Genomic DNA, 19,549 nt, shown 5'->3' on the forward strand with positions numbered 1-19,549 from the left:
CAACTCTCCCCTGTTGTCATGCTGAGTTTTTCTCTGCATCTGCTAAAACCTGTCCTTTCCCCACAGCTGGGGTCCTGGGCCCCTCCATATTAATGCTCCTGGCCACAATGGCCACAAACATGGCTACCATTGGGTGGGGGTAAAATCAAAACACAGTGCAGGATTTTTCAAAATATGTTCAGCTAAAAGCTGATCACTGGAGAATTTCTGAGGAAATAAAGGATCTCATGGTCAAATAATTTGTGTCAAAATTTTTATGAATTTTAAATTCATAAATAAAATTTAAAAATTTATGAATTTTTAATTGATTTGTTTTATTAAAACTTATTTCTCAAACTGTGTGCCATGTCCCCCCACCTCCTGCGTATCTGCTGAGACTCACAATTTGCTTTGGCATACCAAAGACATTAAGAAGTCTGGGAGTAGAACAGATTGTTTACTTTCTCTTTCCTGCATTATTTACCATAGAACACTTAAGGTTTGTTTTTCATAAAACATGACAGTATTTGTGCACTTAGAGCTCTTGCTCCAGGGTTTGGCTGAAAACTAAGTTGGACTGGATTCCATAATTTGCTACTTACTAGCCATATGATTTTCCGTTGTAGTTGATCTTGACTTCCTTTTCTGTAAAACTGCAATAATAGGACTTTCCTCATAAGATTAAGTGGGACAAAGCAGAATTTAGCACTGTGTCTGGACATGGTAAAGTGTCAAAAATTGTAGTTGGTTTTATTTGTAATAGAAGTGAATCTCTGATATCCATAAAAATAGTGTATTTTCCAGGGAAATGCAACTATACACAAATGATTCTAGATGAAAACCCAACACAGCAAGACACATACTATGATGCTTTCCCTTCCCAGTTCCCACAATAGGAATCAGTGACTTCTTAAAGAAGAAATTTTGGAAGTTGAAGGATGTCCTCACTGACTTACCTTGAATCATTCAGTTGCGTCACTGGCTTTCTATGAGAGTCCACTTCCTAAGACATATACCTGAACATTCCTCTTTTTTTTTTTTCCTATAGTGGCAACAACAAAGGTGGCCTCCTTGTCCACTTTTGGATTGTGTTTGTCATGCCAAATGCCAAGGGCCATATCTTCTGTGAGGACTGTGTGGCTGCCATTTTGAAGGACTCCATCCAGACGAGCATCATAAACCGAACCTCTGTGGGGAGCTTGCAGGGCCTGGCTGTTGACATGGACTCTGTGGTACTAAATGGTGATTGTTGGGTAATTCTTCTTCATGCATTCCTTCCTGCAGCACTCCTGAAACTGCCATTAAACACAGTCAATATTATAATGAAGTATTCTTTCCACAATCCCAGTGAAACAGGATTAGCTGAGGATGTTGATAAAGGAAATTGCTAAATGTTATATACAATGATTGGGCAATAGAAGTGGGTTCAAAATATATGCGAGATTGAATTTTTCAAGTGTCCCCTGCCCTATATTTAATTCATGAATCTTCAGAGTAAGTCTCCGAGTCCTGAAGAAGAGAGAATTTTGCTGAAGCTTATCGTGTCTTTTCCCTTGTCCAGACAGAACTACAACTGTGCTACAGAGTGCTGCCCAGTGTTCCACAATGGCTTGTTGAGTAGCTCTGCCAAAATGCAAACTTCATAGTTTTATTTGCCAGTAAAATACTTTAATTGTGTGACCCCAAAACAACGCTTTCTCTCTTGATTTAAATCATATCAAATCATTAAAATGTAAATTAAAATCTTATTAAAATCATATTAATCATATTAAATTTTATATATGTATCTCCATATGCCAGGCATGTAATGTAGTAGTTTGTGGCTGGTAAGTAATGAATGAATGAAATATCTCTAGTGGCAAAGTCTGCACCACGAATACTATTTCAGATCTAGGACTAATTATTATTATATTTCTTTGGTTGCTTTTTACCCTTAAAGATATTTAAAATGTGTCACTATGGACAATTTCAAGCATCAAGAAGAGTAAAGAGCATAGTGCCATGAACTCTCATATACCCTTTATTCAGCTTCAACAACTATGAACTCATGGCTGTCCCACTTGCTCTTGAAATACACAGACAACTTCCCCTACCCTCCCTGGATCATTTTAAAGCAAATCCCAGAAATGATGAATTGCTGGACTGAAAGGAATTTTCACTAAGCCAAAGTCCAACCAAATGGAATGCTGGACCTGACAGTCTCTTTTCCCCATGTTTTTTCAATGCAGCTGGGCTTCGGACAGATTATTCTTCAACCATAGGATCTGGTAAAGTATGACATGCAGTTTCTTTTACGCTGTCTCCAAATCAGTATCCTTTTTGGCTGTAGTTTTCTTTTTCAAATGATGGTATTTAGTAATGCTCTTTCAGTTGCCTGTGACAGAAATACACTTGAACTGGCTTAAGCCCAGAAGAAACGTGATTGGCTCTTATAACTGGGACATACATGCAATGTGCTGTCTTCAGGCATGTTTGGGGCCAGGTTGCAAAATAAAATATCATCAGAACTCTGCATCCTTGCTTTTCCCTGTGGAAGCTTCGAGTTTATTCTTCTAACTCAGTGTCATGAATGGCAACCAGTAGATCCTAGCTTAGAATTTACCAGTAGCAACAATAGTAGGAAAAAAAAAAAAAAAGGCCCACACAAATTTCCACAATTTTTTCAGAAGTTCTGGGGCTGAACTTAGTGCCTCAGATTGGCTGGCCTGCCCATTCATGAACCAGCTTCTTTTATTCTGATTGGCCAGTCTGGGTCATGTGCCCATCTCTGGTCATAGAGGTGAGTTTAACCCTAACCAAACCATACAAGCAGGGTAGTGGTAGTTTCTCAAAGTGAAGTCTTGGTGCTGTTACCAGAAGAGAGGGGAGCAGATTCCAGGCTGTCAAAAACAGCAGACGTCCTCCATGTGAACTCTTTGGTCCTTACTCTTTATAAAGATATCTAGAAAAATCATTCCTGGGACACCTGGGGGGCTCACTCAGTTGAACGTCTACGCCTGCCTTCCACTCAGGTCATGATTCCAGGCTGCTGGGATCGAGTCCCACATCAAACTCCTTGCTCCGCTGGGAGCCTGCTTCTCCCTCTGCCTGCTGCACCTCCTGCTTGCTCTTATTCTCTCTCTCTCTCTTATTCTCTCTGACAAATAAAATCTTAAAAAAAAAATTTTTTTTTAAAAAGTTCCTAAAACAAAACAAAGTGCTGTCTCCACAGACAAAGGCTGCTCTCAGTACTTCTATGCAGATCATCTGTCTCTCCGCTACCCTGTGGAGATTTCTGCAACCTCAGGGAGGCTGATGTGTCACTTCAAGCTGGTGGCCATCGTGGGCTATCTGATTCGTCTCTCAATAGAGTCCGTCCAGATTGAAGCTGACAACTGTGTCACTGACTCCCTGACCATTTATGACTCCCTCTTGCCAATCCGGAGCACCATCTTGTATAGGTACTCTAGCTAGTAAAGACTTTTTTACAGTGTCTCTCTTGGGCCGTATCTTGTTTCCCTTAGACTTTTAAAACAATTTTTGTGTGTGCTCATGAGATCAAAGAACTGACCCATGCCTTATTTAGTATCCCCTGGATGAGCCAGAGCCTATGGGACACAAAGTTCGCTGTTTACTTGCCGCATACAAGGGTCAAAATCAGTATAGCAGGAAGGTCAGCCAATATTTCTGAAATCTAGCTGACTCTTCTGTTTAATTTTACTTTTATTGCAACCGCAATGAAATCTACTGTTTCATTAGCGTGTGAGAATAAATCTTCTGATGATTGCACACCATTAGTAAAGCAATTAAAATTTCTCCCTTATTATAAAGATAAGACTGTGTTCATTGTGAAAGTGAACAGAGAAAAACAAGATCAATATTTCACAATCCCATTACCTAGAACAACTGTCTGTTATGTTTTTGCACAAATATTTTCATTCCTATATATATACGTAATTACACACACACATATGTATACATAACCTAATATTTTTTACTTACTAGCAGACATCTTTTTGTGAGTGCTTATTAAGTATTATCTTGATGATTTAATAATCATAGTTATAATTTATTAAAAATTTAGTATTTGGCACATGAATTATTATTTTTAATAGTGCTTATATATGTATGCAACTGTGTTCTATGTATGTATATTTTGGTGATGAATATGCATTACTAGAGATGTCAACAGTATGTAACGGTTACAGTGAAACACAAGTTGGTCACTGGCTCTGATTCCTCAGTTATTATTTTTTTTTCATCCTTCCAGACATACTTTGCTATTATCACACTTAATCCTCACCCCAGTGCTGTGAGGAATAGACTCTTGGTACTACCACCCTTTCATAATCGGGGAGCTGGCATCTTTGAAGATTAGTTCCTTGACTGCTCAGGCTCTTTCAGCCAGTTAAGTGATGGAGCTGAGTTTTGAACCCAGTTTTCCTGAGGCCAGAACTCAGGACTGTAGCCGTTCAGTACTTGCCTATGCCTTGCTACGTCTCAAGGGGGGTCCAGTGACAGCCATCCAGGAGGATTCTCTGATAGTTACCCGGCAAAAGTTTCTATCTTTATCACCTCCCCTCTGTTGTGCCCTGTGGCAGCTGGTGGAGTGTGCCTAACAAGAACTGTGTGGATGGTGGGGGAGATGGGTGGAATTAATCGTAGGAGGAGGCTCACTGCTCAATAACCTGTTATTACTCATGGACTTTGTTTTGTTGTCTGGTTTCAGAATTTGTGAACCCACAAGAACGTTAATGTCCTTCGTCTCCACAAATAATCTCATGCTGGTGTCATTTAAGTCTCCTCAGATACGGAGTCTATCAGGAATCCGGGCATTTTTCGAGGTCATTCCAGAAGAACGTAAGTCTTTCTTAATTGAAAAAAAGTCACCTTGAAAAATATCTGTTATCATAGTCCAGTCTTATCTCTCTTGAGGCTGTGTTGTAAAACCAGTCCTATTAGTCAGGGACTTTGACTCAGGGTCCACTCAGAGGAGAGAGATTGTATTATTTAAACTGCGAACATTGATGTGAACAACTGTTAACTTGGCATGGAGGTGTCAGCTAGGTCACTCAAAAAGGCAGAAAGAAAACCTAAGGTGTTCTGGGTGTAATACTTGTAGGAAGCAACTACCCCCTGTAGTTCTAGGGGGCACAAAGGAAATCGGTGACAAAGCTGACAATTTATAATGTGGAGGGGGTCTGTGGTCTGAAACTCAGACCCCTGGCGGAGGGGAGAGGGGGGGTGGCTGCTCAACTGGGGCCAGTGTCTCAGAGTTCAGGGGCGGGTGTTCACCGACGTGGGACCCAGAGGAGGGGTGGCCAGACAGCCTGGGCTGTATGTTTGAGGAAGATGCAATAAAACGCAAGTTGGGAAAACTGCTAACAGGGTTCAGCTGTGCTACAGGAAGAAAGTGTAGCGGCGCGGAGAGGGGCGGGAGAGAGTGGGGGGGAAGTGGGAAAGAATGAGGGGAGAAAAGGGAAGGAAGGAGGATTGCTCGGGGGACTGTCCCGGGAAGAGGAAACAGAACCGCAGGAAGCCCCATTCTTCCTCCTCCGGGGTTCTAGTGTTCCTGCAGCGCCCCCTATGGGCAGGGTCTGGCAGGAAGCCAGGTGGCAAAGGACAGAAGCTGCTGGAAAAGACCCTGTCACAGCCCCAGAGAAAGGCACATTCGCAGCTCAGTGATAACAGTGCAGGACCTAGCACACCACAGTGCCTGTCTTCCGTGAATTCTCGTTGATAGCAATACGTGTGAATGCCATCCTAGAAAGTGCACGGCAAGTAAAACCCAGAGATTTGATGGGTTTTCCTAGGTCAGAGAGTGAGCAAAAAGTGACCTAGCTTCCTTTCCCTCTTCTCTTTTTGACTTGGGTTGGCGAAGTAAAACAAAACAAAAGTGAGCCTTCACTGAAAGTCTAGTCTTTTTGTACCTTCTTTATGAGCCCTGACAAGGTCAAAGGATCAGAATGAGAGATGGGTGAGGAGGGCAGTGGAGCTGGCTTAAGTTAGATGGTTAGAGCTTCATAAGTCCACCTACATTTTAAGGCAGTGGCTTATTTTGATAGGTTTGTTTGGTCAAATTATTACAAAACTAAATACAAAGTTGACTTATCGAGCCAAATTGAACAAGCTATTTGAGATTTTGTTGAGTTGAAAATTATCTCTAACTCCAAAGATTAAAAATACGATTAGCTCAGAAGTATTGCAGTGGAATTTGTGAACAAACATTTATTGAGCTTGTACTATATGCTAGGAATGATTCCAGGTGATAGGGAAAACAGCAAACAAAATAGATAAAGGAAATTACATTTTAGCAGAAGGATGCCCCTACAGTAAAAATAGATGTTTAGATTGTTTTATTTAAACAGAACAACATGTTATGTAAACCAAGTATTTTTCTTCAACAACAAATATACACTAATGAGAACAAATAGGCTTAGAAGCTTTAAAAATATATTTGAGCTATGTTTTTAAAGAGAGTAATAGCATCCTATAGATCTGTAGTCAAAATGTGATTGAAAAGAAATATAGAATTTAAATAAGAAGTTTAGCTATATATCTATAGGGTGCTGTTTCTTTTTGGAAAAACTGGTTTAAGTTTCAAAAAGTATATAAGTTTGATGATTAAGGAGTGTGCTTTTGTAGTTAAAGAAATGTATGCAATGCATTTCCCATAATCTCACAACTGCAAATCATTGTGTGTTACTGGATATTTTTTTCAGAGTGTGAAAACACAGTATTGATCAAAGAAATCACTGGCTTTGAAGGGAAAATTTCAAGTCCATATTACCCAAGCTACTATCCTCCAAAGTGCAAGTGTACCTGGAAATTTCAGGTAGCCTAGTTTTACCACTACTTTAGAAAAATATTGTTATCTTGTGTTTAGAATCTATTTTTAATTACTTTTATTTTTACTACAAAAAGAATGTGAGTTAATTTTTTAATATTTAAGCCTTAATCAAATACATTTCCTAGACCATGAAAGGTCCTTGTAATTTCAATTATCTGCCTATAAATTAACTGTTCTTTGCCGACAGGCTTATTTTTCCAATTGTTATTTTTTTCATCTGTATTAAAAAATGCAAAGATACTGTTATGGGATCAAACAGTTTTTTATTTTAATAAGATAGAGCTCACTTATTAATTTTTAATTATTTCACTATCAGCATCACCATAAGAATAATAAAGAAAGAATACATTGAATTAGGCAACATATATTTCACTTATATAAGCAAACCAAGTTTTGCAAATTTATATAAAATATATACATCTCTATCTGGTCCCTAACAGAGTTCCTTCTTTTTTTTTTTTCTTTAAAGTTTTAGTCTATAACTGTTCTTCTTTCTCTAACTGTAGTGTCCTGTGGAGGGACATAGGGCAAGGCTCTTTCAGCATGTATGTATAAAATGATTTTTGTAAGGCATAGCAATTAGATGTAAGTGACAAGAAGTTTAGTGTTTGCATTAATTCAACATGTTATTATTAAATGCCCACTATGTGTCTGGCTGTATTCTAGACACTGGGATCCATGATATCTGACGCACACGCAGGAGAGCTCTGCTCTCATGGGGCTTAACCATATAAGAGGCGGAGACAGGTGACAAATGAACAAATATATGTAGAGTATGGTACATGGTGGTACAGTGCTATGGAGAAGAACAAACCAGGGAAGGAGGCTCTGGAGCTGAGTGGGCAGTCTGGAGTATGAAGGCTAGGATGTGAGGAATTTGTTACCTTAAATAGCACGGCCAGGGGAAACCTTACCGACAAGCTGGCATTTGCACAGAAAGCTGAGAGACATGAGGGAACTAACCCTATGCATCCCTAGAATCACAGTGTTGCAGCCAAAGGGAACAGCTGAGGCAAAGGCCAAGGCAGGAGCATGTTTGCTGCCTGTGTTGTTTGTACACAAAGAGTTAAATATTTTATTTTTTATTTTTAAAAAGATTTTATTTATTTATTTGAGAGAGAGAGAGAGACAGAGCATGAGAGGAGAGAGGTCAGCAGGAGCAGACTCCCCGCCGAGTAAGGAGCCCGATGCGGGACTCGATCCTGGGACTCCAGGATCATGACCTGAGCCAAAGGCAGTCGCTCAACCAACCGAGCCACCTGGGCACCCTAACAGCTAAATATTTTAAATAATTTTATTATATTCATATGTGTACTTAGTTTCCTTCCCTGATGGCATACATCCTTAAATTATTTTTTTTCATCAAGGTTGAAAATGTTTCCAAAATAATTAAAACCCAAAGCTTCTGGACTCTTGCCCACCACCAGTTCTTAATGCCTCAGGGCAGCAGAATCTCAGTGCCTCAGGTCACTCATGAGTTGGGGAAGGAAAAAGAGAGACATCAAATCTGTCTCTTCTATCTCTCCAAAAAGCAAGTGTATCTTCTCTATGACAGCCAGAACAAGATTGACCCCTTCCCTGAAGTTCTGTCAAATGTTTGAAGTTCCTTTGAGGTAAAATAAACACTGATTCCATGGTAATCCACAAGACCTAATGTAAAGATCCCTAAACATTGTTCTAGTCAGGATGTAAAAAAGAATATCAGATTCTGTTTCACTAGGGGTCAAGGGTTAGAAAAGCTGAGTAAAAAGAACTCTTTATAAAGCAAAAAAGCACACCACTGAGGGAGTGAGAATGGGAGATGGGAGACAGACTGGAAATATTGGGGACAGACTTTGGTAACACACCATTTCCCAGAGGTCAAGGTTGGTCCCCTTCAGTGTGGATGTTAAATAAAGCTGTCCTTTTCTCAGATAGCTTTGAACAGCCACCTAAAATTGCGTGATAGCATATTTCTGCAAATGGAAATTATGTTAAAAAAATTATCACCTGTAGGTCGGGGCGCCTGGGTGGCTCAGTCGTTAAGCGTCTGCCTTCGGCTCAGGTCATGATCCCAGAGTCCTAGGATCAAGCTGCTATTGGGCTCCCTGCTGACCGGAAGCTTGCTTCTCTCTCTCCCAGTCCCCCTGCTTGTGTTCCCTCTCTTGCTGTGTCTCTCTGTCAAATAAATAAATAAAATCTTAAAAAAAAAAAAAAAAGGTGACCTGTAAAGTAGCTTTGAACTTATTACAAACAACTGAGAAGAATGACTTAAGTGATAAAAAATATCAGCTCAAGGCATGATAAAACCTTTTATACACAAGAGTTGATTTCTATCATCCTTAGTCTTTCTTAGTGGCTAGTCTGATTTCCAAGTATCAATCCCTTTTGCAGACTCCCTTTCAGCTGAGTTTTTATGGTCTCATTTATCTGAGATGGATTAACTCCCGCTCCAACTTGAAGTCCCTGTGATTTTTCTCCCAAGAATAAACAAATGTTTACGGAATGTCAGTTTCAGGTGCATAACCATAGGGTAAAGTCCTTGCTCTCTTGGAGCTTACAGACTGCAGGGGAAGAAGTGTGGTGAAACAAGAAAAAGTGTAAAAGAGTACTGAGGCTTAGAGCATGTCACCTGTTTGTTTCAGACACACACATTTTTTTTTTTTAAATTTTTTAAATTTTTTTTTTTTTTTTTTTTTTTTTTTTTTTTTTTTTACAGAGAGAAATCACAAGTAGACAGAGAGGCAGGCAGAGAGAGAGAGAGAGGGAAGCAGGCTCCCTGCTGAGCAGAGAGCCCGATGCGGGACTCGATCCCAGGACCCTGAGATCATGACCTGAGCCGAAGGCAGCTTAACCCACTGAGCCACCCAGGCGCCCGACACACACATTTTTATTTGCTCTTAAAGCATGCCTGTGATATAGGAGAGAAACTTGTCACATTTTATAAGCGGGGAAATAGAGCTGGGGCAAGCCATTGGCCAGAGGCTACTCAAATAGAAAGTGACCCAGGCAGCATTCAAAGGAATCAAGCTTCTCTCTATGAGCAAATCCCGTACCCCCCCCTCCTTTTCCCGGTTCCTAAAGATGTTCAGTTTCCCTATGTTTTGTCACGATACTTAGTTGAATATTTACCTCCCTCTTTCTTCCTTCTTTTTGTTTTCCAACCAACATATTTTGGGATGCGATCTCAGAAGAGAAACATGGAGTGGGGTTTTGGATTGTTTTATCACTGATGCCATCAGGTTAGCACCCACCAGTTTAGGTGGAAACGATGCACGCGAGATTACTGTGGGCCATGTCAATTCCCCTCCTCATTATCACTTTGGACATGGGTCTTCCTTGCTTCCCCGGCAAACATGAAACACCGAAGTTTCCAGTGCCCATTGGAGATGGGTTGAGCTGTATGTACATAACCACTTGTGCTTGAGAAGGGACATGCATAAAACTTGTCCTGCATCCTGTTGCTACCACTGACTAGAGAAATATTTCAACAGAGCAGTTTCCAGTGCCCATTGGAGATGGGTTGAGCTGTATGTACATAACCACTCGTGCTTGAGAAGGGACATGCATAAATCTTGTCCTGCATCCTGTTGCTACCACTGACTAGAGAAATATTTCAACAGAGCAGGTCCAGATCAGGAGAAATCCTACCCCTTACTTGGTAAAAGTTCCCAAAGCAACGGCACGGGTTGGGCAGTGGGAACAGAGAATACAGGACATAGAAGGAAAGAGCATACGTAGTGGTTTTCCATTTTTGTTCATTTGTTGAACAAAACACTTCACAATGCTTTGTGGACCTGCACCTCCTGACCCCACTGGTCACGCTGGTTAATATCAGTAGTGCGCCTTGGCCAATCTGGCCACAAATGTAGATTTGTGTGCGAATCTATGTCAGTAGAATCTGGTGTGCAATGGAACTTAATTGGGGCTGTGTAGATTGGGCGGGCAGTGATGCACTTAAATCTGTTTTACTTTGGAATGATGGAACACAGTGAAAATGCCTACATAAGCTTCCTAAAGAGAACTGCATTGGAATATGTCCTTAAGCTATAAAATTACAGTGATCACTCAAGATGTTCACTATCCTTTGGCATTTTTTTTTTTAAATGTGAAATAAAAGTTAGATAACAAGACTGGGGAAAAAAGTCACTCTGTGCCCTCAGGAATCCTTGGTTTTTACCAAGTCTGGTTCCTCTTAAGCCCTCACTGTCCATTTCCAGGTGTCATGACACACTATGGCCACCATGTGGCCTTCAGGGAAATGCAGAGTAATGTTGGGCATGTCACTTATTTTTGGTTAGTTTTGATTTCTTCTATAAAATTGGACTCATACTACCTTCCTAACAGAGTTGTTGTGATGTTTAAATGAGAGACATAAGTAATCTGATTCATTCCCTCTCAAAGACAGGTTGAGAGAGGAGGGCTGCTGTATTTAAGTCCATGTTAGAAAGAATTACATAAACACAAAGAAATTGTAACATCAAATTTGATGACATCTCTAAAAAAACCAAATACCAGAGCAATAAAAAAATCAATGGGTAAAATCCATCTCTTAAACAAAAAGTCAACAGTATTGAATCACAAATTGGTTCAATAACTTAAAACTATAATTATAACTTAATTGTATATTATTTACAAAAGATGGCAGCATAAAAAGTGATTTACTAAAGCTGAAAGTAAAAGGATGGGCAATATCATACCAGACAGAAACAAAAAGAAAGCTGGGATCAGAACCTTAGCACTCAACAAAGTGGAAATCAACACTAGGGCAACAACACTGGGTGAGAAATGAAGGGTGATCTATGATGATAAAGAGGGTGAACCACGTGAAGTTTTCTGATAATTATTTATGTACCAAAGGACATGCCATTAATACTCATAAATCAAAACCTATAGGAAATACAAAGAGAAATGGACAATGCTTAACTGAGGGATTTTATGTTTATTTATTTATTTTTTTAAAGATTTTATTTATTTATTTGACAGAGAGAAATCACAAGTAGATGGTGAGGCAGGCAGAGAGAGAGAGAGGGAAGCAGGCTCCCTGCTGAGCAGAGAGCCCTATGTGGGACTCGATCCCAGGATCCTGAGATCATGACCTGAGCCGAAGGCAGCGGCTTAACCCACTGAGCCACCCAGGCGCCCAACTGAGGGATTTTAGTTCCTTTCCGTTGGTTCCTGACACAGGTAGTGGGACAATAACTATAGCAACGACGGATAGTATACCACACACACATACATTACCCTTTTCTTTCAAATGATCTTGGAGGGGTCACATATTCGATCATATCAAAATCCTTAATAAATAAAAACATTAAAAAGCCATACACGCAATGAATAATCTCTTATCTAATTAGTATAGAATTAGAAAGCTTGAGAGCGGGTGAACAAAATTTCCACTCCCAGGAAATGTGTCAACTCTCTCTAAATAATTTCTGGGACAAAGTGAAAATTAAAACTAAATTTGTGGAGTGCCTGGGTGGCTCAGTGGGTTAAGCCTCTGCCTTAGGCTTAGGTCATGATCTCAGGGCCCCCCCTCCATAGGGCTCTCTGCTCAGCGGGGAGCCTGCTTCCCCTTCTCTCTCTGCCTGCCTCACTGCCTTCTTGTGATCTCTGTCTGTCAAATAAACAAATAAAATCTTTTAAAAAAACCCCTAAAATCATGACATCACAAACATAATGTATGTGTATGTCATACAATGTTGTCAAAAGGTCAGCTGTGTGTGTGTGTGTGTGTGTGTGTGTGTGCACGTGCACACATATGCTCTCACATAGGTGCTGTACAGGCAGCCTCTTTTCTTGTTTGATCCTGTCTGGGCAGACCTAGGAGTGACTCAGTGGCTGCCTTCAGGAATACCCAGGTTGGATATGAAGAGGACGCTGATTCATTTCTCCTTTATTTAAATAATCTGAGTAGTGCTTTAAATAAACTATGTTGTTATTGTCAGCAAAGGAGGAAACTGTGTGCACTCATTAACAAAGGGGTGTTTTCAAGCTCATTTACAAGGAGGAAACCGACACCTAGGGACAATCTAATGTGTCCCAAGTCACCCAGCTCACTGAAACTGGGACCTAACAGCGGCTCCCTGGGAACGGGCCACCCTCTCTATTATTCCAGTGTGTTGGGGGAGGGGAGCTGGGTCTACCCCACCAGAAGCCACAGGGCACAAAGAATAAAATGCCCCGAGAACAGCAAGTCAAGGGAATGAGCTCTGAATGAGGAATCAGCCTGAAATGTGTCCTTCAACTGAAACATTTTTCTGGATTATGTTTGTTTTTCACAGACTTCCCTCTCAACCCTTGGCATAGCACTGAAATTCCATAACTATTCAATAACCAAGAAGAGTGCGAAAGGCTGTGACCATGGATGGTGGGAAATTAATGAGCACATGTAAGTGGGTTCTGGATGTAAGGAATCTGATGAAAGGCCTGACCCAGAAGTTCAAAGCCTTGGATTCCTTGTTCCCAAAGAGTTTGCAGTTTACTACTTACAGAAATGGAAATAGAAGGGTATAGAGGCTAAGAACTTGCTCAAGGTCACTCAGTCATATGTGATTAAGCCAGGATTCAAATCCATGTCTTATGACTCCCAAGTCCTTGGCTCATTGCTCCTTGCTGCTGGGCTATGGGTGTATATACTATACATTTTACAAAAATAGCTTGGCAGATGAAGTCTTTCAAACCATGCAGCCCTGGAGGAAATAGTAAATAGAAATCTTGGTGATAGGAAAGGTAGAAACCTTTAGCCAGTTCTTTGCAGGAGGAGAGGCTACACTGGCCTGGCTGAATCCTGAGGCTGGGACATGGGTTGAGGTTGATGAGAGAAATCTAGATGACTGAGCTTCCTGTACTGACCGAGGAGCTCTTCACTCTCGCCTTTCATTTGTCCTGTAGTGGTTTTTATTCTTTACTTGCTTCTGAAGTTGTAATAGATCTTGTAATAAAAAATATAGAACGTCCTGGGCATCTGGGTGGCTCAGTGGGTTAAGCCTCTGCCTTTGGCTCAGGTCGTGATCTCAGGGACCTGGGATCAAGTTCTGCATTGGGATCTCTGCTAGGCAGGGAGCCTGCTTTCTTCTCTCTCTCTCTGCCTGCTTGTGATCTCTGTCAAGTAAATAAATAAAATCTTTTTAAAAAAATATAGAATGTCCTGTCTTTATAGCAGAATAGCTTCGATGTTTACTTTGAGGCAAGATTATTTTTTGTGAAGTTAGCCTAAGGAATTTACCTGCTAATTTTGTGCTCATTGTTAATCCATGAATGAGGCTTTCCTTTTCTAAATGATTTTCCTGAACAACCTTCTTTCATTTTCTTTAGGCTCTCGGATTACGAGCTAAAGTGGTCACTGGTTCTGTCTTCACTGGGATAAATCCTACCTGATTTATGACCATCCTTACATCCATTATTAAGACGTGGATTATACTTCTTTTGGGAGTACTTTTGAATCAGGGTCTATTATGTAGGAGGCAGAATACCTGGGTTCAAATTCTAGCTCTGTCATTCAGTAGCTGTATTAACTAGGACAAATAATTTAATCTCTTTGATTTTCAGCCTGTAAATGAGATAAGGAGGGATTTTTTTTTTTTTTTGCTAAGCATTCAATTGAATAATGCATACTACATACCAAAAAAATATTAACCATTATTATAATTAATATGATTAATTATTTGGATTTGGATAAAGTTGTTGAATCACTATTTTGTGTACTTGAAATGAATGTAACATTATGTGTCAACTGTATTAAAAAAATTGCTTTGGAAATGACATTGGATGGGTAAATACTATGGAATGTGCTTCCTCTTCAAGTTTTAAGAATATTGCATTCTGGTATTTCATTAGAGGTCCAGAAAACAAATCTTTACAATTCTTTTGTAAAATATGATACTATTTCTTTTTTGTCCTAAGTAACAACCCCCACCACCCATGGAGTGTTCCTGCCAAAGTATGAACAAGATCTTCTCCCAAGCAATCAATACCAGAAGAGCTCTCTGCCCTAAATACTTTTTCCAGAGGGCCAGCTCTTCCCTCTGTCTTGCCGGCTGGGAGAAATCCTATCAGATTCTTTTGATGCTAGTTGTGCCCTTAGGATTTAAAATGACAGCCCTTTCCATTACCAGTTATTTTCATCTAAAAAGGAAGGAATCTAACTGAACTAATTTCTGATACCTTGCTGAAAAGCTGCGTAAAGGCATAATGGGGAAGTAGGAAAAGGTAATGCTGGCACAAGGAAGCCCAGGGCTCGTGAGTTCAGAGAAGGTGAGGATGGGGTGTGCGAACTCAGAGCAGCTAGAAGGCAGCCTATAAGCCTTGAAGCAATGGATGTCCTTCCTAGGAAGTTCTGCAGAGCAAAGTTCCTGACAGGAAAGCTGTTGGTGCCCTAGAAAGTTCTAGGGCTTAGTATCAACAGACTTGAGTCCTAATCCTTCTTCTACTTTCTCACTACTTTGAAGTTGAACTCTTTACTTCACCTATTTAAATTCTCAGTTTTCTTTTCTATCTATCTTTCTTTTTTTTTTTTTTTAAAGATTTTATTTATTTATTTGACACAGAGAGAGAGAGATCACAAGTAGGCGGAGAGGCAGGCAGAGAGAGCAGGGAAGCAGGCTCCCTGCTGAGCAGAGAGCCCCATGTGGGGCTCTATCCCAGGACCCTGCAATCATGACCTGAACCAAAGGCAGAGGCTTAACCCACTGAGCCACCCAGGCGCCCCGACTTCTCAGTTTTCTTACCTGTCATGTGTCTGTATCTGTAAACCAACTCTTGCTGGTTTCTCTAATTTCTCACTTTTTTTTTTTTTTTTTTTTAATTTTAGTTCCATTAGCCACCACTATGCCCCCTTCCTTACGGTTCCCCTCTAAACTCCAGCTCAAGGGCCTTGGGGGTGAGAAGCGATTGGCATTCACAGATTCCAGTGGAGGATGTCCCTCCTCAGCCCGTGTGCTTGCTGTTTCCCTTTGAGACCTTGCAGGTTTCACTCTGGGAAGAGCTTTGCCAACTCAGGGCAGAGACCTAACTTACCATGGGCCCCCAGAGAGCACAGTAATATTTCATGTTCTACTAACCACAGTACTCATATCGTAAGAATTACTAACAGGAGGGGCATCTGCTCATAGGTACAAGAAGTAAGAAAAATCAAGGTGAGGAAATATTGTGGGCAGACATTGTTATTTTGAAATTCTACCAAGGACAAGCCCCAAAGTGCACATCGGTTTTCAATTTCATTTGAAAAAAAAAAATATCGTTGTGTTTTACTTTAACTATTGCTGGGTTCTTTCCATATTTTCATCCTGAGCTCATGGATTCCACTCTGCTCCATGGCGAGGTTTGTGGGCAAAAGCAGGCATTTCTTGTTATATGGTTATTTACACAGAAAGAAAGAGAGGACCCATATTTCTTCTGATTACAAGTATTGGTGAGGAGAATACTAGATAACAGTCAAGAGTACTGCTGTTGTATTTAGCAGAGTAGGAAATTGAGGCGACAGAAGTTACTCAGTCACTTAAGCATACGTTGGAGAACTACCGTTAGCTCTGCGGTGAGCATCTCTGCTTATAAAGCCCAAAGTGCCAAAGTGTCTGTGTGTTCACTGTCAATAGGGATGCGTGGACAGAGCCTCATCCACGCTTCTTCCCTGACTCTCGCCTCCTTAGGTACTGCGGCTCGTACATGGATCACCAGACGATTTTCCGTGTGCCTAGTCCGCTCGCTCGCATTCAGCTGCAGTGCAGTTCAAGGCTTTCCGACCAGCCGCTTCTGGTGGAATATGGAAGTTACAACATTAGTCAACGTAAGCCTGGAATGCGCTTTTTAGAAAACTCTAATAAATGGTTAAACAGAGTCTCATACTTCGTAACTCTAAACTTAACAAATTTATAAATTAAACTAAACTAAACTTAAGAAACTTAAGAAATTAAGGAATAAAAACAGATTTTTTTCTGCTTCGTTACTACTAATGTGTAAATGAATATATTATAAATACACATAATATAAACAAAATACATAATCAATAAGACACAAACTTATGTATTTATTACTACTATCATTTAAATTGTAGAAGAAATGACATAATTCTCTGTTACAATTGAGAAATTGTTTCTTATGTTATTCTTGTGCTATATGGGACAGACCCATTTCTTGATTTATTGTCCCTGCTACTCTTAAGTCTTTGAACTGTTGATGTTTATATGAATATTTGGTGGATCAGAGGACAACTGTTGTGATTCACTTCAGCCCATGACCCATAGGGAGAGTTGGTTGGTCAAGGAGAGTTCAAACAGCAGGCCTCAAAATGTTACTCTCCACACTGAGAACCACGGGGACAATGGCCAGGAGGTAGTCAGCAGTGTTTGGGGGAAGTCTTCAGAGCTGGAGAGACTAGATATTGACTCAGGAAACTCTTGGCCCATTTTAAAAGGGGAAAAGTAAGGGTTAACCACTCCATGAGGATAAGACTTGAGAGAAAGCTCATTTAGAACCTTCCTTCTTTGCCAATATACTTGCTTCTGGATCTGGGCTATCATACTTCTGAATATCAGAATATTACAATTTCCAGCAAGAATAACAGGTAAATAGTGAGTCGTCTTATTTTCAATTGTTTTTTCAAACATGAATATTTTCTACAAACCTACCCTCTCCGTTGTGTGCCAGGGAGATAGGGGTTGACCAGACCATGCATTTCCCCCCATTCTTTTGCACAAGGGGAGTATCTTAGTCTGTCCAGCTACTCTAACAGAGTACTCCAGAGCGGATAGCTTATAAAGAACAGAAACTTATTTCTCATAGTTCTAGAGGCTGGATGTCAGAGATCGGGATGCTAGCATGGTCAGGTGAGGGCTCTCTCTGGGTTGCAGACTTCTATTCTCACATGGTAGAGGAGGCTGAGGGAGCTCTGTGGGGCCTCTTTTATAAGGACATTGATCTTATTCATGGGGCCTCTGCCTTCATCACCTAATTCCCTTCCTAAGGCCCTTCTTCCTAGTATCATCACATTGGGCACTAGGATTTCAACATAAGAATTAGTGAGGCCCACCAACATTCAGATGATAACAACAAAGGATTTATTATTTCTAATATATTTAGCTTTAAGCCAGGACTTATAATTCAAGATCAGGCAGAAGATGGATCTTTGATGAGTAGCCAGCTGAAGCGGACTGGGAGGTAGAAAGTTTTGAGGCCAGTCACTAATCTCTCTAGGTCCAGGTGTCAAAGATCAGTGGTTACTAATGTATTTGGGGACAGTGATCACTTGAAAATGGACTTAAAAGCACAGAGTCCTTAGAACAGTGCCTGTGGTCATATAGGATTCAGAGACACCAGGAGGCCACTTGTAATTCCCTCGGGAGTCTAAAGACTACATCCCAAGACTGCTGGACTCTCTAAAGCATATTCCAGCTTTCACTTTCTCCAAGTCAGTAATGAAGCCAGACTGCTGAGTGAAAGATGGAGATAATGGAAGTTTGACTGTACCTGTGACCTGGAGCCAGTGTTCACTCAGAGCCTCTGGTGGGTTAGTTTACTTTCTCTGCTCTCCTAAAGTCACTTGTTTTGTCTTTCAGTTGTCACCTCTAGCTTGATTTGATGGAGAAACTGTAGAATTACTGTCTCTACATGGCCAATTCCTTAACCACCTAATACTTCATCATTCTTTGTTCATGTGGTCTGACGACTTTTAGGGACTCACCCAAGACTTCTCGTGTTTTATTGTCTCTAGCCTGTCCCGTTGGATCTTTTCGATGCTCCTCTGGCTTGTGTGTCCCTCAAGCCCAGCGATGTGATGGAGTAAATGACTGCTTTGATGAAAGCGATGAGCTTTTCTGTGGTGGGTATTTGAATTCTTCTGTGGCTTTCTTAGGAACAAGTAACTTCTCAGAGCCATTGTTGCTGCTGATGTATATCCTGGGTCTTTGTAGCTGTTAGCTATTGCTGCATAACAAGTTACCCAAAACGCAGTGACTGACAATAATCATGTATTCTAGACCACGCACCTGTGAGTTGTTTGAGATAGGACTGATCTAGGCTGGCCTCAGCTGGGTCCTTCTGCTTTAAGCAGTAGGTCCTCTTAAGTTTGGTTCTTTCCAGGTTGGGGTCAGATCTACTGCTCATGGTTCCTTTTCTCATTGAACCAGTGGGCTGGCCATGGCAGTGGTAGTAGCAAAGGAGGGGTGAGCAAAACCACAGTGTTCCTCTTAAGTTCTGGGCTTGGAGCTGGCACACCATCACTTACATCATATTCCATCACTCAAAGCGAATCCTAGAGCTAAGGCTACAGTCCAGGGGCAGGAAGCTTATCACACACACTTTGGGGTCATGCAAGAGTGGAGGTGTATAATAGTGCATAACAGTCCCACAGGGAGTGAGGATCTGAGGCCAGTAATTCAATGAACCACAATCTTCAACTAACAGAGAAGTCACCACTTTCAGCCCATTCATTCATGGAGCACAGGTGTTGGGAAGGAGAGAATTACTGTTATTGCTATTATTGCCTGTATAGTTTGCAACAGTGTCACACTTGTAATGACGAAGGGGCAGGGTATTGGAAATTCCTATTTTGGACAGCGATTCTCTCTTGGTTTCTCATTTACTATTTACACATCATTCCTGAATCTACCTCCAGTTTTAGGGAGTCATATGGAGGGGATGGTTCATCAGACCATATGACACCATCGGCAATGCTTTCTCCTAAAGATCCAGACTTTCATTCAAATACAATTGTGATGGTGAAGCTATTTAATTCCTTCCATATTATTGGAGAAAAAGTACAGT

The 19,549-nt window shown here is 40.8% G+C and overlaps 1 protein-coding gene across 1 annotated transcript in view; it reads left to right on the forward strand.

Moving 5' to 3' along the window:
- Positions 1-19,549, forward strand: part of TMPRSS7 (transmembrane serine protease 7) — a 34,981-nt gene that overhangs the window by 5,720 nt on the left and 9,712 nt on the right. Inside the window, exons 4-11 of the mRNA XM_082683381.1 lie at positions 1,028-1,221; positions 2,208-2,246; positions 3,191-3,419; positions 4,688-4,818; positions 6,681-6,793; positions 13,072-13,178; positions 16,438-16,574; positions 18,498-18,605. Of these exons, the coding sequence (XP_082539507.1) occupies positions 1,028-1,221; positions 2,208-2,246; positions 3,191-3,419; positions 4,688-4,818; positions 6,681-6,793; positions 13,072-13,178; positions 16,438-16,574; positions 18,498-18,605 (1,058 nt within the window). The remainder of the gene's footprint in view (positions 1-1,027; positions 1,222-2,207; positions 2,247-3,190; positions 3,420-4,687; positions 4,819-6,680; positions 6,794-13,071; positions 13,179-16,437; positions 16,575-18,497; positions 18,606-19,549) is intronic.

This window comes from Mustela nivalis, assembly GCF_964662115.1.
Source record: "Mustela nivalis genome assembly, chromosome: 1".
Classification (NCBI taxonomy): Eukaryota; Metazoa; Chordata; class Mammalia; order Carnivora; family Mustelidae; genus Mustela; species Mustela nivalis.